The sequence below is a fragment of the Microcebus murinus genome, chromosome 10 (assembly GCF_040939455.1).
Source record: "Microcebus murinus isolate Inina chromosome 10, M.murinus_Inina_mat1.0, whole genome shotgun sequence".
Classification (NCBI taxonomy): domain Eukaryota; kingdom Metazoa; phylum Chordata; class Mammalia; order Primates; family Cheirogaleidae; genus Microcebus; species Microcebus murinus.
The window spans coordinates 57,603,133-57,627,009 of record NC_134113.1 but is presented as its reverse complement, the minus strand read 5'-3'; the positions used below and the strand labels follow the sequence as shown (position 1 = coordinate 57,627,009).

Below are 23,877 nucleotides of genomic sequence, written 5' to 3'. Positions count from 1 at the left end.
GATGACCAGGGATAGAGACAGCTGTCCATCCTTCCTTGGGCCCTTCTAGGAGTCTGCTGGGTCCTGCCAGTGAGGTGGAATGTTGTACTTAGTTTCAGCTATCTTCCTTCACTAGCTCTCAGATCATTTAAGTCTGGGGTGATGGCAGGGGGTGGGGAGGAGGGTTAAAGGTCAAATAGCTTCTTGTGTCTGGAGCTGGAGTGTCTCAAGAGACTGCATCCTTCAGAATGGAAGCAGGGTAAGGATTAGGCAGAAAGGCAGTCACCTCACACAAAGCCTTGGATAACTACTCCTTTCAAAGATATAAACATTCCAGCCAGGTTTATGGGAACTAGACCTGCTCTGGGCAGTTAGGTTTTTTTGTTTGTTTGTTTGTTTGTTTGTTTTGGGACAGAGTCTTGCTCTGTTGCCCAGGCTAGCGTGCCATGGCATCAGCCTAACTCATAGCAACCTCATCAGCCTAGCTCACTGCAACCTCAAACTCCTGGGCTCAGGCGATCCTCCTGCCTCAGCCTCCTGAGTAGCTGGGACGACAGGCATGTGCCACCATGGCCAGCTAATTTTTTCTATATATTTTTAGTAGAGACGGGGTCTTGCTCTTGCTCAGGCTGGTTTCAAACTCCTGACCTCAAACAATCCTCCCACCTCGGCCTCCTAGGGTGCTAGGATTACAGGCGTGTGCCACCACCACGCCTGGCCGGCAGTTAGGTTTTAAAGTTGAGATGGTGATAGAACAGGTGAGAATCTGAGAGCTGAGGGATTAGGAAAGTCCTGAAAAAGGACCACAGCATAGGAGTAAAGGCTTCCTGGATTCCAGACACACAGAGATCTTCACTATGGCTCCCTGATTCAAGTCAGCAGTGGCCCAGTAATTTACTTTTGATCCCACTGACTGCAGGGCTAAAGTGAATTGTTTCAATTCACCAGGTATCTATCAGGTCTCAATCTAAAAAAGGTATTTCATTAGGTGCAGGGCCTACAAAGATAGAAGTGTGATTACTGCCCTTCAGGAATTCATAGTCTAGAAAAGCAGGCAGATCTATCAACAAGCATCCAGAAAATTATGTTTCATAATGAACAAGGACCTATACAAAGATAAAGATCAAGTAAGCTAATTCTGCCTAGGATATAGAAGACAAGGAAAGAGAAAAACGTGCCCAGAGCATTTCACAGAGAAGAGGATATTTAAATCATTTCAAATGTAATCACAATAACAAGAGGAGGGTAGCTGTTCTAAGCAAAGGGAATAGCAAAAGTAAAGGCACAGAGATGTAAACATAGTTTGTGTGTTGGGGGTGGAGGAAATGAGAAGGAAAGCATTATGAGATATGAGTCAGAAAATCACCCTAGAGATGGACTGGAACCAGATTGTGAAGGTTTTCAATTCTGTATCAGGAGTTTAGACTTTTCCTAAAAGCAATTTTAGGAAAGGGCCTGGTGGCAATGAGGAAGATGGGTGACTGGGGTTCAGGGAGATGAGTTAGTTACAAGACCTAAGCAGTAACCAAAGTGAGTACTGGGACAGTGGAAACAAAAATAAAAGAGAGGCCGGGCGCGGTGGCTCACGCCTGTAATCCTAGCTCTCTGGGAGGCCGAGGCAGGCGGATTGCTCAAGGTCAGGAGTTCGAAACCAGCCTGAGCAAGAGCGAGACCCCGTCTCAACTATAAATAGAAACAAATTAATTGGCCAACTAATATATATACAAAAAATTAGCCGGGCATGGTGGCGAATGCCTGTAGTCCCAGCTACTCAGGAGGCTGAGGCAGGAGGATTGCTTGAGCCAGGAGTTTGAGGTTGCTGTGAGCTAGGCTGACGCCACGGCACTCACTCTAGCCTGGGCAACAAAGCGAGACTCTGTCTCAAAAAAAAATAAATAAATAAATAAAAAAAATAAAAGAGGGGCCGGGTGCGGTGGCTCACACCTGTAATCCTAGCACTCTGGGAGGCCAAGGTGGGTGGATTGCTTAAAGTCAGGAGTTCAAAACCAGCCTGAATCCTAGCTCTTGGGAGGCCGAGGCGGGCGGATTGCTCAAGGTCAAGAGTTCAAAACCAGCCTGAGCAAGAGTGAGACCCCGTCTCTACTATAAACAGAAAGAAATTAATTGGCCAACTGATATATATGTAAAAAAAATTAGCCGGGCATAGTGGCGCATGCCTGTAGTCCCAGCTACTCGGGAGGCTGAGGCAGGAGGATCACTCGAGCCCAGGAGTTTGAGGTTGCTGTGAGCTAGGCTGACGCCACGGCACTCACTCTAGCCTGGACAACAAAGCGAGACTCTGTCTCAAAAAAAAAAAAAAAAAACAAAAAAAAAAACAAAAAAAACCCAGCCTGAGCAAGAGCGAGACCCCGTCTCTACTATAAATAGAAATTAATTGGCCAACTAATATATATAGAAAAAATTGGCACATGCCTGTAGTCCCAGCTACTCAGGAGGCTGAGGCAGAAGGATTGCTTGAGCCCAGGAGTTTGAGGTTGCTGTGAGCTAGGCTAATGCCACGGCACTCACTCTAGCCTGGGCAACAAAGTGAGACTCTGTCTCAAATAATAATAATAATAAATTTAAAAAGGAAAATTTGATATATACTGTACAGGTAATTTTGACAGGATTGGTAATCAAATGAATGTTGATAGGTGAAAGGAAGATCCAAAAGAAGATTCTAATCAATACATGAAAGACGTACATTGGTAAAAGAAAAGAAAATATGAAAAAGAAGAAAATAAGATATAAAAATAAAAATTAAAAAAAACAAAAGAAGATTCTGAGGTTTCAAGTATAAGTGGTTAAGAGGCAGGCAATCTTACTAAGGGAGACGTGGAACAAAAGGATTATTTCCCCTTCTAACATGTTGAGTTCATCTGTAGGTCATCCAGATGAAAATGTCCAGTAAGCAGGCTTTCAGGTCGAGAGAAAAGTTAAGGCTTAAGCATGTATGTAATAGTTATAAAGTGAATGGGACTTGTTTGGGGGGTGAGAAAGGTAGAGTAAGGAAAGGAAGCAAGACAGGGAACATCAACATTTAAGGGACAAGGCTCTGTCTCATGTGCTCACTTGCCCTTTCAACATGTTATGATATAGCAAGGCCCCTTGGTCTTGGACTTCTCAGCTTCCAGAACTGTGAGCCAACAAACTTCTATTCTTTACAAATTAAAACAAAACAAAACATTTGAGGGACAGAGAAAGAAGTGATTATGAAGAAGACTAATAAGAATAGGAAGGTTTAAAGAACCAGGAGAAGAGCAGTGTCAAACTCTGACTTTTCAGATGTGGTGGTCAACAGCAGCATACTGTAACAGAGAGGTCCAAGAGGTTTTGAAAGATCACTGGGGTTGGCAACCAGGTGGCTGATATCAATGAGAAAAATTCTGGCAAATAATGGGTGCAGAAAAAAGTAGACTGAGAGGTGAATAAAGGAAGAGAAAAATGAGTGCAAACTACTTTCACTAACTTTGGAAATGGAAAAAACTAGATCAGTAGCTTGAAGAGGAAGCAGAGGTTTTTCAAAATGGGTGAAGGGGGGGCAACTTAAACATGCTTATAGGCCAACGAAAGGAAACCAAGAGAGACTGAAGATGAAAGGAGAAAATGTCATCAATATAAAGAACAAAAGAGTCAAAGAAACAGTTTGAGAGCGTAAGTAGCAGGATGGGGCTTGCAAATAAAAAATGTTCCTCTCCTAGAAAGAAAGGGGCATAAATTGGTGAAAAATAGGTGTTTGTATGGAGAGAAGGAATTTTGAGAAAATTCATGCTTCCATTCCTTCCATTAACCAAGAGGCACATTCATGGCTGGGCGCGGTGGCTCACGCCTGTAATTGTAGCACTCTGGGACACCGAGGCAGGAGGATCACTTGAGCTCAGGAGTTCAAGACCAGCCTAAGCAAGATCTAGACCCCCGTTTCTACTAAAAAATAGAAAAAATTAGCCAGGCGTAGTAGCAGCACTCGCCTGCAGTCCCAGCTACTAGGGAGACTGGGGCAGGAGGATCGCTTGAGCCCAGGAATTTGAGGTTGTAGTGAACTGCAATGACATCAATGCACTCTAGCCAGGGCAACACAGCAAGACTCTGTCTCCAAAAAAGAAAAAGAAAAAAAAAAGGCAAATTACCTGCTCAAGATAAGGTCAGGATTGGGTAACTAGCAATTAATGATATCTGTCATACTCGTCAAACTATAAAGTCCTTGGTGGCAGCATTTGTCTTATTTTACCTTTTTTTCTTTTTCTTTCTAAGACAAGTCCCTGTCACCCTGGTGGAAGTACAGTGGCATCATCATAGCTCATTGCAACCCCAAACTACTGGGCTCAAGCGATCCTCCTGCCTCAGCCTCCCAAGTAGTTGGGACTACAGGCACATACCACCGTGCCTGGCTAATCTTTCCATTTTTTTGGAGAGACGAGGTCTTGGTCCTTGCTTAGGCTGGTCTGGAACTCCTGGCCTCAAGCAATCCTCCAGCCCTGGCCTCCAAAGTGCTAGGATTACAGGAGTAGGCCACCTCACCCGGGTTATTTTTTTACCCTCAACCTATTACGTGCCCAGTACACAGTAAAGGCTCAATGAGTGTTTATTAAATGAATACATGACATAACATTTTTTTTTTTTTTGAGACAGTCTCACTTTGTTGCCCAGGCTAGAGTGAGTGCTGTGGCGTCAGCCTAGCTCAGCAACCTCAAACTCCCGGGCTCAAGCAATCCTGCTGCCTCAGCCTCCCTAGAAGTTGGGACTACAGGCATGTGCCACCATGCCCGGCTAATTTTTTCTATATATATATTAGTTGGCCAATTAATTTCTTTCTAGCTCAGGCTGGTTTCTAACTCCTGACCTTGAGCAATCTGCCCGCCTCAGCCTCTCAGAGTGCTAGGATTACAAGCATGAGCCACCATGCCCGGCCCATGACATAACTATTAAGAACTCATCTGAGGTTGCAAAAAGAAAAACACACCCCAGAACAAACAAAAAACCCCAATAAAGTCAAATGTTAAAATGTTATATTGCTAATGGCTAAATAAGGAAATAAAACAGCTGAGATTACCCATGACTGACAAAGCAGACACAGGTAGTTAAGTGAGCAAAGTAATTGAGAATGCTGGTAAAAATAGCATAAACTGACCAAAGATTTCTTATGTAGGAAAGGAAGTGAAACCATAGTCTGGAAAATTGGGAGGTTGAGTAACTTTGATTTCAGAAGTCATCACAGGCAGGGCACAGTGGTTCATGCCTGTAATCCTAGCACTCTGGGAGACCGAGATGGGTGGATCGCTCAAGGTCAGGAGTTTGAGATTAGCCCAAGCAAGAGCAAGATGCTGTCTCTACTAAAAATACATAGAAAATATTAGCTGGGCATGGTAGCACATGCCTGTAGTCCCAGCTACTTGGGAGGCTGAGGCAGGATTGCTTGAGCCCAGGAGTTTGAGGTTGCTGTGAGCTAGGCTGACGCCACGGCACTTTAGCTTGGGCAACAGAGTGAGACTCTGTTTCAAAAAACGATGGCCGGGCGGGGTGGCTCACGCCTGTAATCCTAGCTCTCTGGGAGGCCGAGGCGGGCAGATTGCTCGAGGTCAGGAGTTCGAAACCAGCCTGAGCAAGAGCGAGACCCCGTCTCTACTATAAATAGAAAGAAATTAATTGGCCAACTAATATATATATACAAAAAATTAGCCGGGCATGGTGGCACATGCCTGTAGTCCCAGCTACTTGGGAGGCTGAGGCAGGAGGATTGCTTGAGCCAGGAGTTTGAGGTTGCTGTGAGCTAGACTGACGCCACGGCACTCACTCTAGCCTGGGCAATAAAGTGAGACTCTGTCTCAAAAAAAAAAAAAAAAAAAAGTCATCACAGACCAGACTTACTGTTAGACGTAGGCTGGTATTAAATGTCAAATATGCTGGGGCTAGCTCTGTTTTCTAAATACCATTCTCTAGTAAAAGGACCCAAGGCTGGCCGGGTACAGTGGCTCACGCCTATAATCCTAGCATTCTGGGAGGCCGAGGCCGGAGGACTGCTTGAGTTCAGGAGTTGAGAACAGCCTGAGCAAGAGTGAGACCACAACCCTACTACAAATAGAAGAAAATTAGCCAAACAACTAAAAATAGAAAAAATTAGCCAGGCACAGTGTGCCTGTAGTCCCAGCTTCCTGGGAAGCAGAGGCAGGAGGATGGATTTAGTCCAGGAGTTTGAGGTTACTGTGAGCTAGGCTGACACCTCAACACCCTAGCCCCAGGCAAGAGACTGAGACTCTTGTCTCAAAAAAAAAAAAAAGGACCCAAGGCTCCTTAGAGAAATAGATGATTCTAGGGCTATGGCAGGGAAAATGTAATGAGCCTGAAGCATCTTATGTATCAGATAACAAAAAAGTACTCAAAAAAAAAGATGTGCACGTATCAAAAGGACATAGCAGGCCAGGCGCCTGGCTCACGCCTGTAATCCTAATACTCTGAGAGGCCGAGGCGGGCGGATTGCTCGAGGTCAGGAGTTTGAAACCAGCCTGAGCAAGAGTGAGACCCCGTCTCTACTATAAATAGAAACAAATTAATTGGCCAACTTATATAGAAAAAACTAGCTGGGCATGGTGTCGCATGCCTGTAGTTCCAGCTACTCGGGAGGCTGAGGCCGGAGGATCGCTTGAGCCCAGGAGTTTGAGGTTGCTGTGAGCTAGGCTGACATCCAGACACTCACTCTAGCCTGGGCAACAAAGTGAGACTCTGTCTCAAAAAAAAGGACATAGTATCCAATCTGAAAGAGCTCCCAATGACCCAAAGCTGGGATAATTTGAGCAACAAAATAATGTATTGGATTGTAACCCAAGTAAAACAACAATATAAATGATACATACCAAAATGTATTAAATAAATGGTGGAGATATAACTTCCTTACAGAATGCCAGATAAAATATGTAAATACTATCCCCTCTAGGAAGTGAAGCTTAATTCCCGCCAACCTCACTGAAGGTGAGCTAGACTTGTTGATTCACTTTCAAAGAATAGTGAAGGAGAAAAATAGAAGCAACCTGGCAAACATGAACTTAACAAAGTGATAAATGTTATTGGTAATGTTACGTGGATATCACATACCCCTGATGGCATGTGACAAGAAGGGCATTTCCCCTCTGTGGTAGTCTTTCCAAAAACCCATAAACTAAGTGCAACAATGAACAAAACATCAGATTGGAGGATATTTTATAGAACACCTGGCCAATGATTCCAAAGATTGTCGGGGTCGTGAAAAAAAGGGAAAGACTGAGAGACTGTCACAGAGGAGACAGGGAAGACAAGTATGATGAGGTAAACCAGAATGCATCCTGGAACAGAAATGGAAAAACTGGTGAAACCCATGGTCTGGAGTATAGCTGATGTAATATACCAATGTCAGTTTCTTAGTTTTGACAATGTACCATGGTAATATGTTAACAATAAGGGAAATGAGGTAACGATTACATGGAAAACAATTTTTTTTTCCAGAGGTGGGTCTCCCTCCGTTGTCCAGGCTAGAGAGCAGCAGTGCCATCACAGTTCACAACTTTAAACTCCTGGACTCAAGATCCTCCTGGCCCAGCCTCCCAAGTTGCTGGGACTACAGGCACACACCACCATGCCCAGCTGTAAACTATCTTTCCAACATTTCTGTAAATCAAAAACTATTCCAAAATAAAATGCTTATTAAAGACATTGGGGGCCAGGTATGGTAGCTCACACCAATAATCCTAGCACTCTGGGAGGCTGAGGTGGGTGGATCATTTGAGATCAGGAGTTCAAGACCAGCCTGAGCAAGAGCAACACCCTATCTCCACTAAAAGAAAATATACAAATTAGCTGGACAAATAAAAGTATATACGCCTGTAATCCTAGCACTCTGGGAGGCAGAGGCGGGCGGATTGCTCAAGGTCAGTTCGAAACCACCCTGAGCAAGAGCGAGACCCCGTCTCAACTATAAATAGAAACAAATTAATTGGCCAACTAATATATATAGAAAAAATTAGCCGGGCATGGTGGCACATGCCTGTAGTCCCAGCTACTCGGGAGGCTGAGGCAGGAGGATTGCTTGAGCCCAGGAGTTTGAGTTTGCTGTGAGCTAGGCTGACGCCATGGCACTCACTCTAGCCTGGGCAACAAAGTGAGACTCTGTCTCAAAAAAAAAAAAAGTATATATAGAAAAAATTAGCTGGGCATGGTGGCGCTTGCCAGTAGTCCCAGCTACTCGGGAGACTGAGGCAGGACTGCTTGAGCCCAGGAGTTTTTTTGTTTTTTGAGCCAGTCTCACTTTGTTGCCCAGGGTAGAGTGAGTGCCGTGGCATCAGCCTGGCTCACAGCAACCTCAAACTCCTGGGCTCAAGCAATCCAGCTGCCTCAGCCTCCCGAGTAGCTGGGACTACAGGCATGCGCCACCATGCCCAGCTAATTTTTTCTATATATATCTTAGTTGGCCAATTTTTTTTTTTTTTTTTTTTAGGTTTCTACTTCTGTGTGAATAGTTGGCCAATTAATTTGTTTCTATTTATAGTAGAGACGGGGTCTCACTCTTGCTCAGGCTGGTTTCGAACTCATGACCTCAATCAATCTGCCTGCCTTGGCCTCCCAGAGTGCTAGGATTACAGGCATGAGCCACCACGCCCGGCCAAGGCCAGGAGTTTGAGGTTACTGTGAGCTAGGCTGACAGCCACGGTACCCTAGCCTGGGCAACATAGAGAAACTGTCTCAAAAAAAAAAAAAAAGCAAAAAGACATTGAGGGGACAAGAGCAGTGGCTGTTATCTATAATCCTAGCACCTGGGAGGCTGAGGTGGGAGGATTGCTTGAGGTCTCGATCAAGAGTAAGACCCTGTCTCCACAAAAAATAGAAAATTCAGCCTGGTGTGAGGATGCACACCAGGTGCACTCCCAGCTACTCAGGAGGCTGAGACAGGAGGCTCACTTGAGCCCAGGAGTTTGAGGTTGCAGTGAGCTATGAAGCTGCCACAGCACTCTAGTCCAGGCAACAGAGCAAAGGAGACCCTGTCTCAAAAAACCAAAACACTGGAGCTGCCCTTATTCCTCTTAGTCTTCCACATTTCTATGTAGTGGTGGTACACTGATCTAATCATAAAACCATTTACCTAGGAATTAAGTGTAAGGCAACTGCACTAATTAACGTGTGAGAGCACAATATAACTGTGTAGCTGGAAACCTGGAAACCTTTGTTGGATCGGGAATACGAAATTATACCCATATAGTCCCCATTCCCAACCCTCTCAATACACCAGAGACATGGCTTTTTATTAAAAAACTTTTTTAATAGGTTTACAAAGGAGCTACAGACTACATTGAAACTAATCTTTGTACAAAAGGCAAAAAAAAAAAAAAAAAAAAAGCGCCCCAAAACACCCAGAGACAAAAGGTAGGAAGGAGAGACAAGAAAGGAAGATACAAAAGGAGCAGGAAGAAACGTAAAGACAAGAGATTAGCATCATACATACACAGGAGTGAGGGGAGAAAAAAGAGTAAGATGAGAGAACATTTAAAAGTATTTAATCATACAGCCCTGGCGATAACTGAGTTGGAACCAACAACAAACAGCATGAGATAATTAAGAGGTTTTAAAAGGCAACAGTGGTATGGAGACTGGTTATTGCCAGTGTTGAGAGAGAGAAATAAAATTTGTTTCAGGCACCAGAGATTGGAGCACCGCCCCCTTCCCCGTAGAGGACGGCACACTTGGGAAGCAGCAGCAGGCTCTGGGGCAGCTGCCACTGGTGTGTGTAGGTGGTGTTTCCTCAGGTCAATCTCAGCATATTTTCCCCAAAGTCTTTGTGCCCTAGACTCTAGGTAAGGGATATGAGATGTCACTGGGATAAAGGGATGATCAGAAATATAAAGACCTGCCCTTGTCTACACTGTTCAAGAGCAGTTGCTGGGAGAGTGAAGGACTGGGCAGATGAAGCCCATTCCCCTTGTGGAAAAGGCACAGTGTAATTCCTGAAGGCGATATATAGGAAAACACACAACCCAGGAGAGGTTATCAACGAAGTCCTCCCTACCTGCAGCCCCAGCCTAACTCTGTATGTTATGCTTTTTTCTGATACTGAGCTGGGACTTAGGGGAGTTGAGGGATAGATCACCACACCTCTACTACCTCACCAGAGACAAGGAAGACTGAGGCTTTTGATAATGAGAAAGGGGGAAATGGGACAAAATTCCTCTCTCAAATGAACATTGTGGAGGAAATCATTTTTAGGTTGGGGAAGTCAGAGTGGAAAAGACCTAGGGGAGTAATGAAGCCAAGGACTCCCCTTCTTTTCCTTTCTCAGCCTTCAATCTAAGGCAACTGAGCCAAATCTGGAAGAGGGAGTAGGAATTTAAGCTTAAAGCTGCTTAATGTCTTCCTGGGGGCTGCTGTTCAGGAAGGCAAACAAAAAAAGAAACAGGTCAACCTCAAAGCTGGTCTACTCATCCTCCTAGAAGAGGCCTGTACCCTCGGAGTAGAGCCAAGAGAGGCATCAGAGAGAGCTGTCTCCTAAACAAAAGTAATAACCTGCCTGTATTTTATCAGCAGTTTTCAAAAGCAATGTTTTCCGGGACTGGAGAAGTGCCATATCCTCCTCCCTTTCCCCAAAGCTACTGCTGCCACCTTTCATCCTTGTACATAAGTTACTAGCTCTCTTCTAAGGGAGATAAAATTCTGAGACTTCATTCACATTTCTCCTCCCAAACCCAGGGGCTGCCCAGCTTCGGGGGAGGGAGAAGAAGAGCTATGCAAAGGACCCCTCACTTGAGGCAACTAGACTGTCTTCTTTCCTTGGTACTTAATCTCCAAAACTCTTTTGATCTGATCCCAAGGTTCAAAAGGCATCAGGGTACTTACAATTGAATAAAAACTTTAAGCAAGTAGCACCAGGGCTCCCCCAGAACTTAACAGGGGCCTGATTAGCACCCCCAGAAGAACCCCTCAAAGTGTATATAAATTTATTGCGTCCTAGCAAAGATCTGCAGCTTCCAGTATTCACATAATGTGAAGTTATTAATACAAAATATACTCTGAAAGTCAAATACCTGCAGTTCATAGTGCTTTCTCAGATTTGTTAAAAAAATACAATGCTTAGTTTCCTATATAGGATATACAAAAGCAAAAAATATATATATGTATATAGTAGAAATAAATCAGCCATAGTAATTTACAGCTTTTGTCTCCAACCCTCCCCTAATCATAATCTTTACCCCTCACTTTAGTCTATACTTTCTAGGATCAAAGGTTCAATTTATTTTGAACCAGGCTGAGAATTATCCATTAAATTGCATTCTGTGTAGCACCCACAGGGTGCCAGCTGGGAAGTCCCTGAAGGAAGATGGTATGGATTGTTACTGCTCTGGGTAAAAAGTGAGACAGTCAGATGATAAGGAAATGAATGTGAATGGGCAACCTGAAAACATAAGGAATGAGAATTTTAATATCACCACTCCTCTGAGTATCCCCTGCCCTACAAGTTTTGGTCATTAAAAAAATTAATTAAAAAAACTCATGAAAAAAATTTCAGAATCAATATGCATATCAGTTACACTAATTTCTGCTGGCCAAAAATTCAGGGAAATGGGATTTTTCAGTAATGAGGTCCTGACTCAAGGAATGTAGGCTCCTAACTACCTGTGGAAAAGACTGGGTGGCTCACTGCTGCTGCTGGAAAACAAAAGCAGAAGCTGCTTCTGTTTGGAGCCAAACAAGATACTGGATCTGGAGCTTCCTTAGTGAGAAGGGAATAGGGCAAGAGAAAAGAACCGGATATAAATTCACTTATGGTAATGCTAATGAAGGGGGTTGAGGGTAAACCAGCAGCTTTCCATCCAAGAAAGAAACATCATCAAATAACCTTCTAGTCCTCAGCATCATTAAAGCTAGTTTATATCTAATAATTTCATACTGGAAAGATTCTATTCCTTGAAACACTCTAGCAAAATACTGCACACTACAGTGAGTTATCTTGCCCCTTTCCTCCAAAAGATGCCAAAGTACATGATTACAGACATAAAATAGCAGGTTCTGAGTTCTGCCTTTCAGTGGGAATAAAGAAAGGGTGTGATAGTGACTGGGCATGGATGACTTTTACTTTAACATTAATATAATCTGATCTGGGGAAAGTTCCTCGAAATAGTTCCTGAGTGTTGAAAACAGAATTACATCTGTATAGAAAGGACCAAATGGAGTGAACTATTGTTTAAAGTATTAACAGTTATTATACTTAAGGTTAAACAACACAAACTTGCCCAAAACCTAATTTGGATAGATTTTATATAAAATATATAGTAGAATCATAGCATCATTTATTTGTAGCCAAGGTAAAAAGATTTATGAAAAGAATAAAGACTCTGCTATAGATCTGGATGTTAGTTTCATTTTCAAACAAAAAAAATAGTTTCTTCTTTAAAAAGTACAGTAGAATATCCCCCATTCATAATTGTAACTAATTTAGCATAAGCAGAGAAATGACTTCAGGAACATACCCACATTTTAAGATAGACTTCTAGGTAATGAGCCTGAAAGCCATTTTGATCTGAATTTGATTTTCCAACAATTTCAAATATAATTTCTCATCTGTGTGTAGATATATATACAAACGCACATTCACACACACAGTCATACACAAACACTTAACCTTCTATCAGATTAGGGTAATTTTTTATTGCAGGTCTCTTTTAATATTGGCTAACAGAAAACCTATCCCCAACCTAACAGATTACACACATACACACAGCCATTTCCACACTTCTCACAGTGAAAAGCTCTCTAACAAGATACCTGGAAGGTTAAGAGAGACAACGCTTTAATGGCTGGGCCTTGAGGACAACTCTGGTTGTGTTTAAATATCAATGCGAAACGCACTGAGTTCCCTGCCGCGATAATTTTTAGATCAGTCTCTTCTGGAATCAGGCCATGTAGAAAACAGGATGATTTCTCCCAATCTATCCCATAAACTACAGTGGTAAGACAAGATTTCTTTTGTTCTGGGCTATCATTCCCATGATCATGTGCTTCCTTTTCCCTTAGGAACCACCCAAGTACATATAAGGAACAGTTAAGGGAAAAAAAAGATCATTAAGAACCACTGTCTTGTCATTAGTACATGCTCTGGAATTCTGCAGAATGGAAACCCAGAACAGATTCATTGGCTGATGCTCCTTATCAACATAATGGGAAAGAAACTACCCAGAATGTTCAAAAGAGGAAGTATATTTCCTCTTAGAATGCAGACTCAGAAGCCCACACATCAAAGCTTAGAGATACCTTGGAAGACAGTGGTACCAAAGTCCAAATACTCCACTAACTCCTGAACCCAACTACTATGAGTCACTTCCTTTTCTGAGAACATCTTTTTCCTACTGAAAAGCCCCTATTATTTGACCATTTTTTGACAGTTTACGTAAACTGATCCCAGATATCACCTTCAAAGGGTCTCTTGTACAATTCCTCAGAAAAGTTTCTGATTCTTGATACTCAGAGCAGCTAATGAAGGGAGATGCCTTTGACTCTCCAGCGCCAAGAAGGTGCCTGCGTCAGTAGTATTCTGAACACTCCCTCCATAGCTACTTCAAGCATCGGCCTGGACTTCAAGGTTTTTCCATTCTGCTGCTGGGACTAAGGTCTTTAAAAGATTGACAGAAGTGCCTCATCCAGGGATCACTAACAAAATACATGAAGTGATCAGGTGACAGAAGGGTCGACAGAAAAAGTTAAGTTGGGAAAGGAGTACAAGAAGCTGATCCCAAATAAAAAGACAAAACTAGGAAAGAAAAAACATTATGTATGTATATATAAACTAAAAGCAGAGCATATGAATGCTTAATCTGGTGGGAAGCCAAGACAACATCTACAGGAAAGCTTGATGTGTCACAACAAGGCTCAGCCATAGGAAAATAAGGCAATATTAAAAACAAAAAATGACCAAGGTATTTTGGTCACAGAATGGTCTCCTTCCTCCTCCCAGCCAACCCCTGTGAATGCATCTCTATATATCTTTATATATATATATATATATATAATATAGAATCTGTTTTTTGTTAAAAAGTATTTCAATGATCATATATATTTATCAAGGCATGATGGCTTTAGGAAAGGGGGGGATCCATCATGGGAGAGCTGAGAAGAAAAATGCAGCAAGGGGAGGTTGGGGTAAGAAATGTAGGAAGAAACTGGGGTCAAATGCTCATTAAAGGTGGCACCAACAAAATTTTCACTAATATTTCCCACATTCAAGGAGGCACTGATGATATAGGTGGGTGCCATGGCCCCATCTCTTCTCTTGTATCCCTCCCCCAATTCTTCCCACCACCATGCATTTTAATGCCTCATGGCTTTCTCTCCCACATGTCTCTTGGACCCATGCTACCTTGCATCCCAGGGTTGAGGGGTATGACCCATTTGTCTCTGGCCCCAGGTGCCTGATCTCAGAAACCATTGCCACTGATATTAATGGACTGCAGATCCGCCACCTGCATGACGTTGATGCCACTGTTGGCAAGACGGGCAATACCCTCTGGACAGATGGCCTCCATGGCTACCATATTGGTGGTAATAAGAGCTGAAGGGGTGGCAGTGCCGCTGCCTTCTGAACCTGCCCCACTGTCCAGGGGCAAAGTGCCCACACTCAGGGCTACACCTGGGCCTCCCTTCTTGTTCTGGTGGGTCTTGATATGTTTTGACAGGTGGTCACTCCTCATGAAGCGCTTAGGACACTCAGGGCAGGCAAATTTCTTCTCACCTAGGTGAAGGAAGAAAAAGAAGATAAGCTGACATGTCCGGAAGTGGAGGTACCTTGTCCAATTCACTGCCTTCAAACTGCATTAGGCAGAATAAGGCCAATATTCAAAGTTGGTAAGAACAAGAAAAACATGGCAGGTATCTTTTCCTTTTTTGGGGGATAAAAATTCCATTCTGGTCTAGTACTATTTCTCTCTTCTGTAGGCTCTTGCTCACCTGTGTGTGTGCGTTTGTGCCTCTGTAGCTCATCCGAACGTGTGAAGCGTTTCCCACAGTATGACCAAGTACACATGAATGGCCTCTCGCCTGTATGCCAGCGCAAGTGTGCCCGTAGGTGTGAGGTCTTGCCATATACTTTACCACAGCCTTGGATGTGACAAATGTGCTGCTTCTTTTTGCCAGGATCCCCAGAACCCCTAAAAGTGAGAACACAAGTATTCTTCACTCATTCTAAAGACAGAAATTAAAGAACCACAAAGTGTTAACAGTAATTACCCAACCCACTCAAAACTAACCCAAACTTGTCTTCTCTTGGAGAGGAGGGATGGGAGGAGGAGGAGGAAAAAAAGGTCTTATTTTCTGTATCAAAAGATAAATCTTAGGCCAGGTGCAGTGGCTCATGCCTGTAATCCTAGCTCTCTGGGAGGCTGAGGCAGGTGGATTGTTCAAGGTCAGGAGTTCGAAACCACCCCCACCCTGAGCAAAAGCGAGACCCATCTCTACTATAAATAGAAACAAATTAATTGGCCAACTAATATATATAGAAAAAATTAGCCGGGCATGGTGGCACATGCCTGTTATCCCAGCTACTTGGGAGGCTGAGGCAGGAGGATTGCTTGAGCCCAGGAGTTTGAGGTTGCTGTGAGCTAGGCTGATGCCATGGCACTCACTCTAGCCTGGGCAACAAAGAGAGACTCTGTCAAAAAAAAAAAAAAAAAAACAACCAGCCTAAGCAAGAGCAAGACCCTGTCGCTACCATAAAAATAGAAAGAAATTAATTAGCCCACTAATATGTATACAAAAAAAATCAGCCGGGCATGGTGGTGCATGCCTGTAGTCCCAGCTACTCGGGAGGCTGAGGCAGGAGGATTGCTTTGAGCCTAAGAGTTTGAGGTTGCTGTGAGATAGGCTAACCCCATGGCACTCACTCTAGCCTGGGCAACAAAGTGAGACTCTGTCTCAAAAAAGAAAAAAAAAGATAAATCTTAAGATGATTATGGTTCTTAATACCCAAAATTCAAGTCGTAGGGTTCCTTTCTACTGTTTACTTGCTCTTTCCTGCTCTCTTATTCCTTAATCAATTTTGTTATTTGTATATTTTAAGAGACAATCACTCTACTTGTGACTTGTGGAGTTTGTGAGGAATTTTATGTATTTTTCAAGAAGTTTAAGTCTCAATCCAAGTATTTCCCATGGGAAATACTGTGAAAATGGTGATATTTTTAGTTGGGGACTGTACTAACTGAGCAAAGCATCTCTCCAGTTAAGTACTTGGTAGAGAACTTTGGAGAAAATACAGTATTTTACAAAACTTTCCTCCTAGAATAAGGGTCAAGAGCCAAATGGTAAAGATTAAAAGCTAAAAAGCCAGGGCAATATCAGTGACTTCAGAGAAGAGAATATGGGCAGGACAAAAGTTAAAATAGGGAAACAGGATCCTAACTAATTCAAGGTAAAAAAAAATTCACTATATGAAGTAAATCCCAAGCTTCTCTCAGGAATCAGTTCTAAAACATTTCTGCCAAACCAATTTGTTCTGTGTGTGATCCATCAGTAGGCACTGGGGAAATTTCCAAGAGGAACTTATCGTGGGTTTAAACAGCACATATTAGCAGAAGCAGAAAACCCTAACAGAAATGAAATCACACTTACATGGAAATCACAGAACTTGCCTCAGAAATATAATCCTCTTGAAGCCTTGTTAGAGGGAAATTGTCACTGGTTTTTTTATTGAAAAAAAATTTTTTTTTTTTTACTTTTCTTTTTTCTATTTCCCATATAGCCAATGAATTGTCACTGCTTTTGACTCCAAGGCACACAGTCTGCTTTTCCTGTACATAAGGTAAACTACAAAGAATTCAAAAATTTGTTTTGTTGGCCGGGCGCGGTGGCTCACGCCTGTAATCCTAGCACTCTGGGAGGCTGAGGTGGGCGGATTGCCCAAGGTCTGGAGTTCGAGACCAGCCTGAGCGAGACCCTGTCTCTACTATAAATAGAAAGAAATTAATTGGCCAACTAATATATATACAAAAAAAATTAGCCGGGCATGCTGGCCCATGCCTGTAGTCCCAGCTACTCGGGAGGCTGAGACAGTAGGATTGCTTGAGCCCAGGAGACTGAGGTTGCTGTGAGCTAGGCTGACGCCACGGCACTCTAGCCCGGGCAACAAAGTGAGACTGTCTCAAAAAAAAAAAAAAAGTTTTGTTTTGTTATTTTTCTTTTCTTTTTTTTTTTTTGAGACAGTCTCACTTTGTTGCCCGGGCTAGAGTGCCATGGCGTCAGCCTAGCTCACAGCAACCTCAAGCTCTTGGGCTCAAGCAATCCTCCTGCCTCAGCCTCCCGAGTAGCTGGCACTACAGGCATGCGCCACCATGCCCCGCTAATTTTTTCTATATATATTTTTAGTTGGCCAATTGATTTCTTTCTATTTACAGTAGAGACGGACGGGGTCTCGCTCATGCGCAGGCTGGATTTGAACTCCTGACCTTGAGCAATCCGCCCGCCTTGGCCTCCCAGAGTGCTAGGATTACAGGCGTGAGCCACCACGCCTGGCCTGGTATTTTTCTTGTTTTCTATTTTTGTGCTTAGTTTATCAAGACAAAACTTTAACAGATTCTTCCAAGGTATGTAAATGACTATTTGACATTTAATTCTCCTTCAAAAGCAGTGACTTGAAGGAAAACAACAGAACGTAGAACTTTCCAAAGAAAATATTAGAGAAACAGGTATTACTAATGAGAAAATCTGTCGGAACTTTGCTTTGCAGGACCCTTTAGATTCTTTGATGAAAAAAATTTTCCTTTTTTTTGAGATGGGGTCTCGCTCGGTCACCGAGGCTGGAGTGCAACAATAGCTCATTGCAGCCTCCACCTCTTGGCCTTAAGCAATTCTCCCTCCTCAGGATCCTGAGTAACTAGAGCTGCAGGCATATGCTAACATGTTTGGTTACTTTATAAAAATTTTTTGTAGATACATGGACTTGCTATGTTGCATAGGCTGGTGTGGAACTCCTGAACTCAAGCAATCCTCCCGACTTAGCCTCCCAAAGTGATGGGATTATGGGCATGAGCCACAGTGCCGAGCAAGTTTTAAATATTAAAAAAAAATTACCCCTCTGCTTCCCACTTCCAAATCTATTTTAATTTTTTTTTTTTTTCTGAGACAGAGTTTCACTTTGTTGCTCAGGCTAGAGTGAGTGCCGTGGCATCAGCCTAGCTCACAGCAACCTCAATCTCCTGGGCTAAAGCCATCCTACTGCCTTAGCCTCCTGAGTAGCTGGGACTACAAGCATGCGCCACCATGCCCGGTTAATGTTTTGTATATGTATTTTCTGTTGGTCAGTTAATTTCTATACAGTACAGATGGGGTCTCGCTCTTGCTCAGGCTGGTTTCGAACTCCTGACCTCAAGCTATCCGCTTGCCTCGGCCTCCCAGAGTGCTAGGATTACAGGCATGAACCACCATGCCAGGCCCTTTTTCTTTTTTTTTTTGAGACAGAGTTTCGTTCTGTTGCCCTGGGTAGAGTGCAATGGCATCATCATAGCTTACTGCAATCTCAAACTCCTTGGCTCAAGTGATCTTCTTGCCTCAGCCTTCCAAATAGCTGAGTACAGAAGCACTGGCCATGATGCCTGGCTAATTTTTTCTGTTTTTAGCAGAGATGGGGTCTCACTCTTACTCAGGCTGGTCTCAAACTCCTGAGCTCAAGTGATCCTCCTGCATTGGCCTCCCAGAGAGCTAGGATTAAGGGTGTGAGCCACCACACTCAGCCTCTTTTTCTTTTCTTTTCATTTTTTTTTTTTTTTTTTTTGAGACAGAGTCTCGCTTTCTTGCCTAGGCTAGAGTGAGTGCCGTGGCGTCAGCCTAGCTCACAGCAACCTCAAAATCCTGGGCTCAAGCAATCCTCCTGCCTCAGCCTCCCGAGTAGCTGGGACTACAGGCACGAGCCACCATGCCCGGCTGATTTTTATATTATATATATTAGTTGGCCAATTAATTTCTTTCTATTTTTATGGTAGAGACGGGGTCTCCCTCAGGCTGGTTTTGAACTCCTGACCTTGAGCAATCCGCCCGCCTCGGCCTCCCAGAGTGCTAGGATTACAGGCATGAGCCACCGCGCCCGGCCTCTTTTCATTTTTTAGAGACTAGAGTCTCACACTGTCGCCCTGCCTGGAGTATAGTTTCACAATCATAGCTCACTGCAACCTTGAACACCTGGGATGAGGTGATCTTCCCACCTAAGCCTCCTAAGTAGTTGAAACAACAGGCATGCGCCTCCACAGCTGGCTAACTTTTGTTTTGTGTAGAGATGGAGTCTCTCTATGCTGCTAGGCTGGTCATGAACTCCTGGCTTCAAGCAATCATCCCACCTTGGCCTCCCAAAGTGCTGGGATTACAGGTGTGAGCCACCATGCCTGGCCTAATTTTTCTTTATACTCCTAAGAGATTGGCTGGGTCAACTCACCTTCCTTCATTATCTTTACAATAGGGACAGGTGCATGCTTCCCGCCGGGTCCTCCGACCAGCTTGGGGTTGGGGATCTGGGCTATTCTCTCCTTCCTCTCCACCTGCTGTGTCATCATGTATTCCATCACCACCAGCCCCATGAAGACCAAGTTGAGCTCCATGATCACCTGAAATTAAGAGAGAAAAGGGTCAAGGTGGAAAGTGAGGATGCAATCACAGCTCTAGGCATTTCAGTGACACCCTATATTCACGGTACCACTTCTTCAAAGTTAGGAAGCCACATTCACTGACAACACCCATACTTAAAATCTCAGGAATCATTGAAAATACAAAGAGCCAGTAAATATATATAAATTTTAGCAATTTAACTCATAATTTAAAAAATAAAACTCCACTTATGGCCAGGCGTGGTGGCTCACGCCTGTAATCCTAGCAGTCTGAGAGACCGAGGCAGGAGGATCACTCAAGGTCAGGAGTTCGAGACCAGCCTGAGCAAGAGCGAGACCCCATCTCTACTATAAACAGAAAGAAATTAGCCAAATAACTAAAAATTTATATAGAAAAAATTAGTGAGGCATGGTGGTGCATGCCTGTAGTCCCAGCTACTTGAGAGGCTGAGGCAGGAGGATCGCCTGAGCCCAGGAGTTTGAGGTTGCTGCGAGCCAGGCTGATGCCACGGCACTCTAGCCTGGGCAACAGAGTGAGACTCTGTCTCAAAAAACAAAAACAAAAACTCTCCACTTAAAATGAATTTGTAATTTCTCACCAAATTACCAAAAGCTAAACTCTGATAATACACAGCACTGCCAAGTAGATGGGAAAATTAGCATTTTCACATACAGGTGGTGGTAAATTAGTACAACCTTTGGGAAGGCCAATTTCGAAATATTAAAAATTTAAATGCATATCTGCTCTGAACAAGCAATACCCTATGGATATATTCATGAATATACAAAAATATATGACAATAATGGTTTCTGTAGCTTTGTAATAACAAAAAATTGGAAACAGGCCAGGCGTGGTGGCACACACCTATAATCTCAACACTTTGAGAGGTCAAAGTGGGAAGACTGTTTGAGCCCAGGAGCTTGGGGTTGCAGTAACTATAATGACACCACTGTACCCTAGCTCAGGCAACAGAGCCAAGACCCTGTTTCCTCCCTCCCCAAAAAAAACCCCCACTGGAAATAATGAAATGTACACCATTAAAGAACTAATTAAGTCAATTATGATAAATTTAAGCAATGGACTACTATGTAGCCATTAAAAAGAATGATGTAACGTTATATACTGTTACAGAAAGATGTCCCAAAAATCTTTTATTCATTCGCAAGTAACTCCAGAGCTAAAATTCTATGGAAATGACTGAAAATAAGAATTTAAAGGATGCAAGCCATCATAAGAAATACTTTTACATTGGTACCTAGTATACACACACATAACTGAAACAAAAGATTCACAAATAATACTTACCTCTACTATAAGTAGTGTATGTTGAAATTTTTGAGACTGTTATTTAAATTTTTTTCTCTTAATGCTGGTCGACTCAGTATGTGATTCTTTTTTTTTTTTAAAAGACAGAGTCTCACTCTGTTGCCCCTGCTAGAGTGCCGTGGCATCAGTCTAGCTTCAGAGCAACCTCAAACTCCTGGGCTCAAGCGATTCTTCTGCCTCAGCCTCCCAAGTAGCTGGGACTACAGGCATGCACCACCATGTCCGGCTAATTTTTTCTATATATATTTTTAGTTGGCCAATTAATTTTTTTCTATTTATAGTAGAGATGGGGTCTCCCTCTTGCTCAGGCTGGTTTCCAACTCCTGACCTTGAGTGATCCAACCGCCTCAGCCTCCCAGAGTGCTAGGATTACAGGCGTGAGCCACCACGCCTGGCCAAAATAGAAAAGTTTTTAAATAAATTTAAGAACTGGCTCTCTACATCTTACTAAATGGGTAGTTTTCCTTAAGTACAGGGCAATCAGCACAAAGGTAGCAAGGGCTCTCACCAGCAGATGTCACTGTAACTATGTAATAGATAGGTGTTATAGGCCCACCTTCCCAGGCAAGACGTTTAAGAAGGAAAAAACAGGTGGGGGTGAGGAGACATACACACAAATTTTAAATGGTACCATTTGATAAGGTATTTAAGATGTCTCTCCATCAAAGCTAGATTTTTTTCCAGCTTTGGTAATGTTTCCTTAACAAACACTCTACTTTTACATCATCCATCATGAATCCAAAGATACAGATTGGTATAAATATTAACTTAAATATGTAATACATACATACCATACAGAAAAATGTGGAAGAGGGACATAAAGGTTAAAAGAATAAAGTAAGTTTGGTTTAATAACAGCAGAAGAATGATAAAATAGAGAAGTGATAAAATTAATTTTAGACTTATTTCAGACCTCTATCATTTCCCTAAATTAGAGAGAAACACAATTAATTCCTCCGTTGATTGTATTTTAATCAGGTCCTTTTGACTGACATTTGGACTATTCATATCCATCAATTGATATTTCAAAATTACTTAGGCCAGGTGCAGTGGCTCACACCTGTAATCCTAGCACTCTGGGAGGCTAGCTTGAGGATAGCAGAAGGCTAGCTGGAGGATAGCTTGAGTTCAGGAGTTCCAGACCAGCCTGAGCAAGAGTGAGACACCCCCATTTGTTTTTTAAAAATAAAATAAAATACTAAAACTAAACTTACTTAGAGCCTCTGATCCTTAAGTTAATAACAATAATTACATATATACTGTAATACAAAAAGATAAAATACCCTAAACTCAAGTATCCTAGAGATTGTCTCCCATTTACAAGACTAAATTAATTTCTCCAGTAAAACCTGAAGAAAAATGAGTATCATTAGCCATCTATGAATAAGGTTCTAAAAATATTTTTATTTATAATACTTTCTATTCATCCTAAATATACAAAAATATATATACATTCATAGTACTCTTAACAGTGATAGAAATTAGAAAGATGGAGAAACAGCCTATCATTCTAACAAATTAACTATTATCATTTTTCATCTTCCCCATCAATCACAACTGATATACACAAATAAACTTTATGCATTTTTTTTTATTTTTAGACAGAGTCTTGCTCTGCTGCCTAGGCTAGAGCACTGTGGCCTGAGCCTAGCTCACAGCAACCTCAAACTCCTGGCCTTAGCAATCCTGCCTCAGGCTCCCAAGTAGCTGGGACTATAGGCATGCGCCACAATGCCTGGCTAATTTTTTCTATATTTAGTAGAGACAAGGTCTCACTCTTGCTCAGGCTGGTCTTGAACTCCTGTCCTTGAGTGATGGCCTCCCAGAGTGCTAGGATTACAGGCCTGAGTCGCTGACCCCAGCCAACTTTATGTATTTGTAGTCACAATATCTTTACAATATCATAAATATCTAAATTGATATTAAAGAAGGAAGTTTTCAGTACCACAACATCCTAAGATATCTGAAGTGACCATTTAAATAAGCACTTACATGTTAAGTACCTTTTTCTATAGGGCTAAGTTGATGTGTAAATGTCCCTAGAACAATTCTATAATCAGATACCCTAAAGCTGATATTTAAATCCCTCCCACACATAAATTCTAGGGTAACTTTTTCATGTGGAGGTAGACTACTTTGTCGTTCCCGCCCCCACTTTGGGAACTGTCTCCACTTTGTCTTAATTTGTACATATTATTATAAAAACATTAAAAGCAGGCTGGGCGCAGTGGCTCAGCCAACAAAGTGAGACTCTGTCACAATAAAAAGAAAAAAAGTAAAGTATATAAAAAAGAAAAAATGAGGTATAAAACAAAGCTATCTACTATTACCAATATTACTTAGCAAGTCAAGAATAAAATTAGGTATAAATATTAGAAAGGAGGCCAGGCACGGTGGCTCACGCCTATAATCCCAGCACTTTGGAAGGCCAAGCAGGGAGGATCACTGGAGGTCAGGAATTTGAGACTAGCCTGGGCAACACAACAATATCCTTCACCTCTACAAAAAATAAGAAAAATTAGCTGGGTATAGTGGCACATGTTATGATCATGTCACTGTATTCTTGCCAAAGCAACAGAGTGCAGCCTCATCTCAAAAAACAAAACAAAAACAAACAAAAAATGGTTAAGTAAATCCTAGTACAAATATACAATTACCATACAACCATTTAAAATGATACAGACTTACATTTATTGACATAGAAAACATGTTCATGACATACTGTTCAGTGAAAACAGCAGATTACAGGGCACTGTGGACAGTACGATCCTACTTAAGTACCTATTAGCAAAACATATAAACAGTATTGTAGGCCAGGCGCAGTGGCTCACACCTTACATAATCCTAGCACTCTGGGAGGCGGAGGTGGGTGAATTGCTCGAGGTCAGGAGTTTGAGACCAGCCTGAGCAAGAGCGAGACCCCATCTGTACTAAAAAATAGAAAGAAATTAATTGGCCAACTAAAAATATATAAAAATTAGCCAG

General features: G+C 42.5%; 1 protein-coding gene across 1 annotated transcript in view; it reads right to left on the bottom strand.

Annotated features, from left to right (window-relative positions):
• Positions 1 to 12,256: 12,256 nt before the first annotated feature.
• Positions 12,257 to 23,877, bottom strand: part of SP1 (Sp1 transcription factor) — a 34,853-nt gene continuing 23,232 nt past the window's right edge. The window contains exons 4-6 of the mRNA XM_012763604.2: positions 19,397 to 19,565; positions 14,929 to 15,128; positions 12,257 to 14,713 (exon numbers count right to left, since the gene is read on the bottom strand). Of these exons, the coding sequence (XP_012619058.1) occupies positions 14,400 to 14,713; positions 14,929 to 15,128; positions 19,397 to 19,565 (683 nt within the window). The 3' untranslated portion in view covers positions 12,257 to 14,399. The remainder of the gene's footprint in view (positions 14,714 to 14,928; positions 15,129 to 19,396; positions 19,566 to 23,877) is intronic.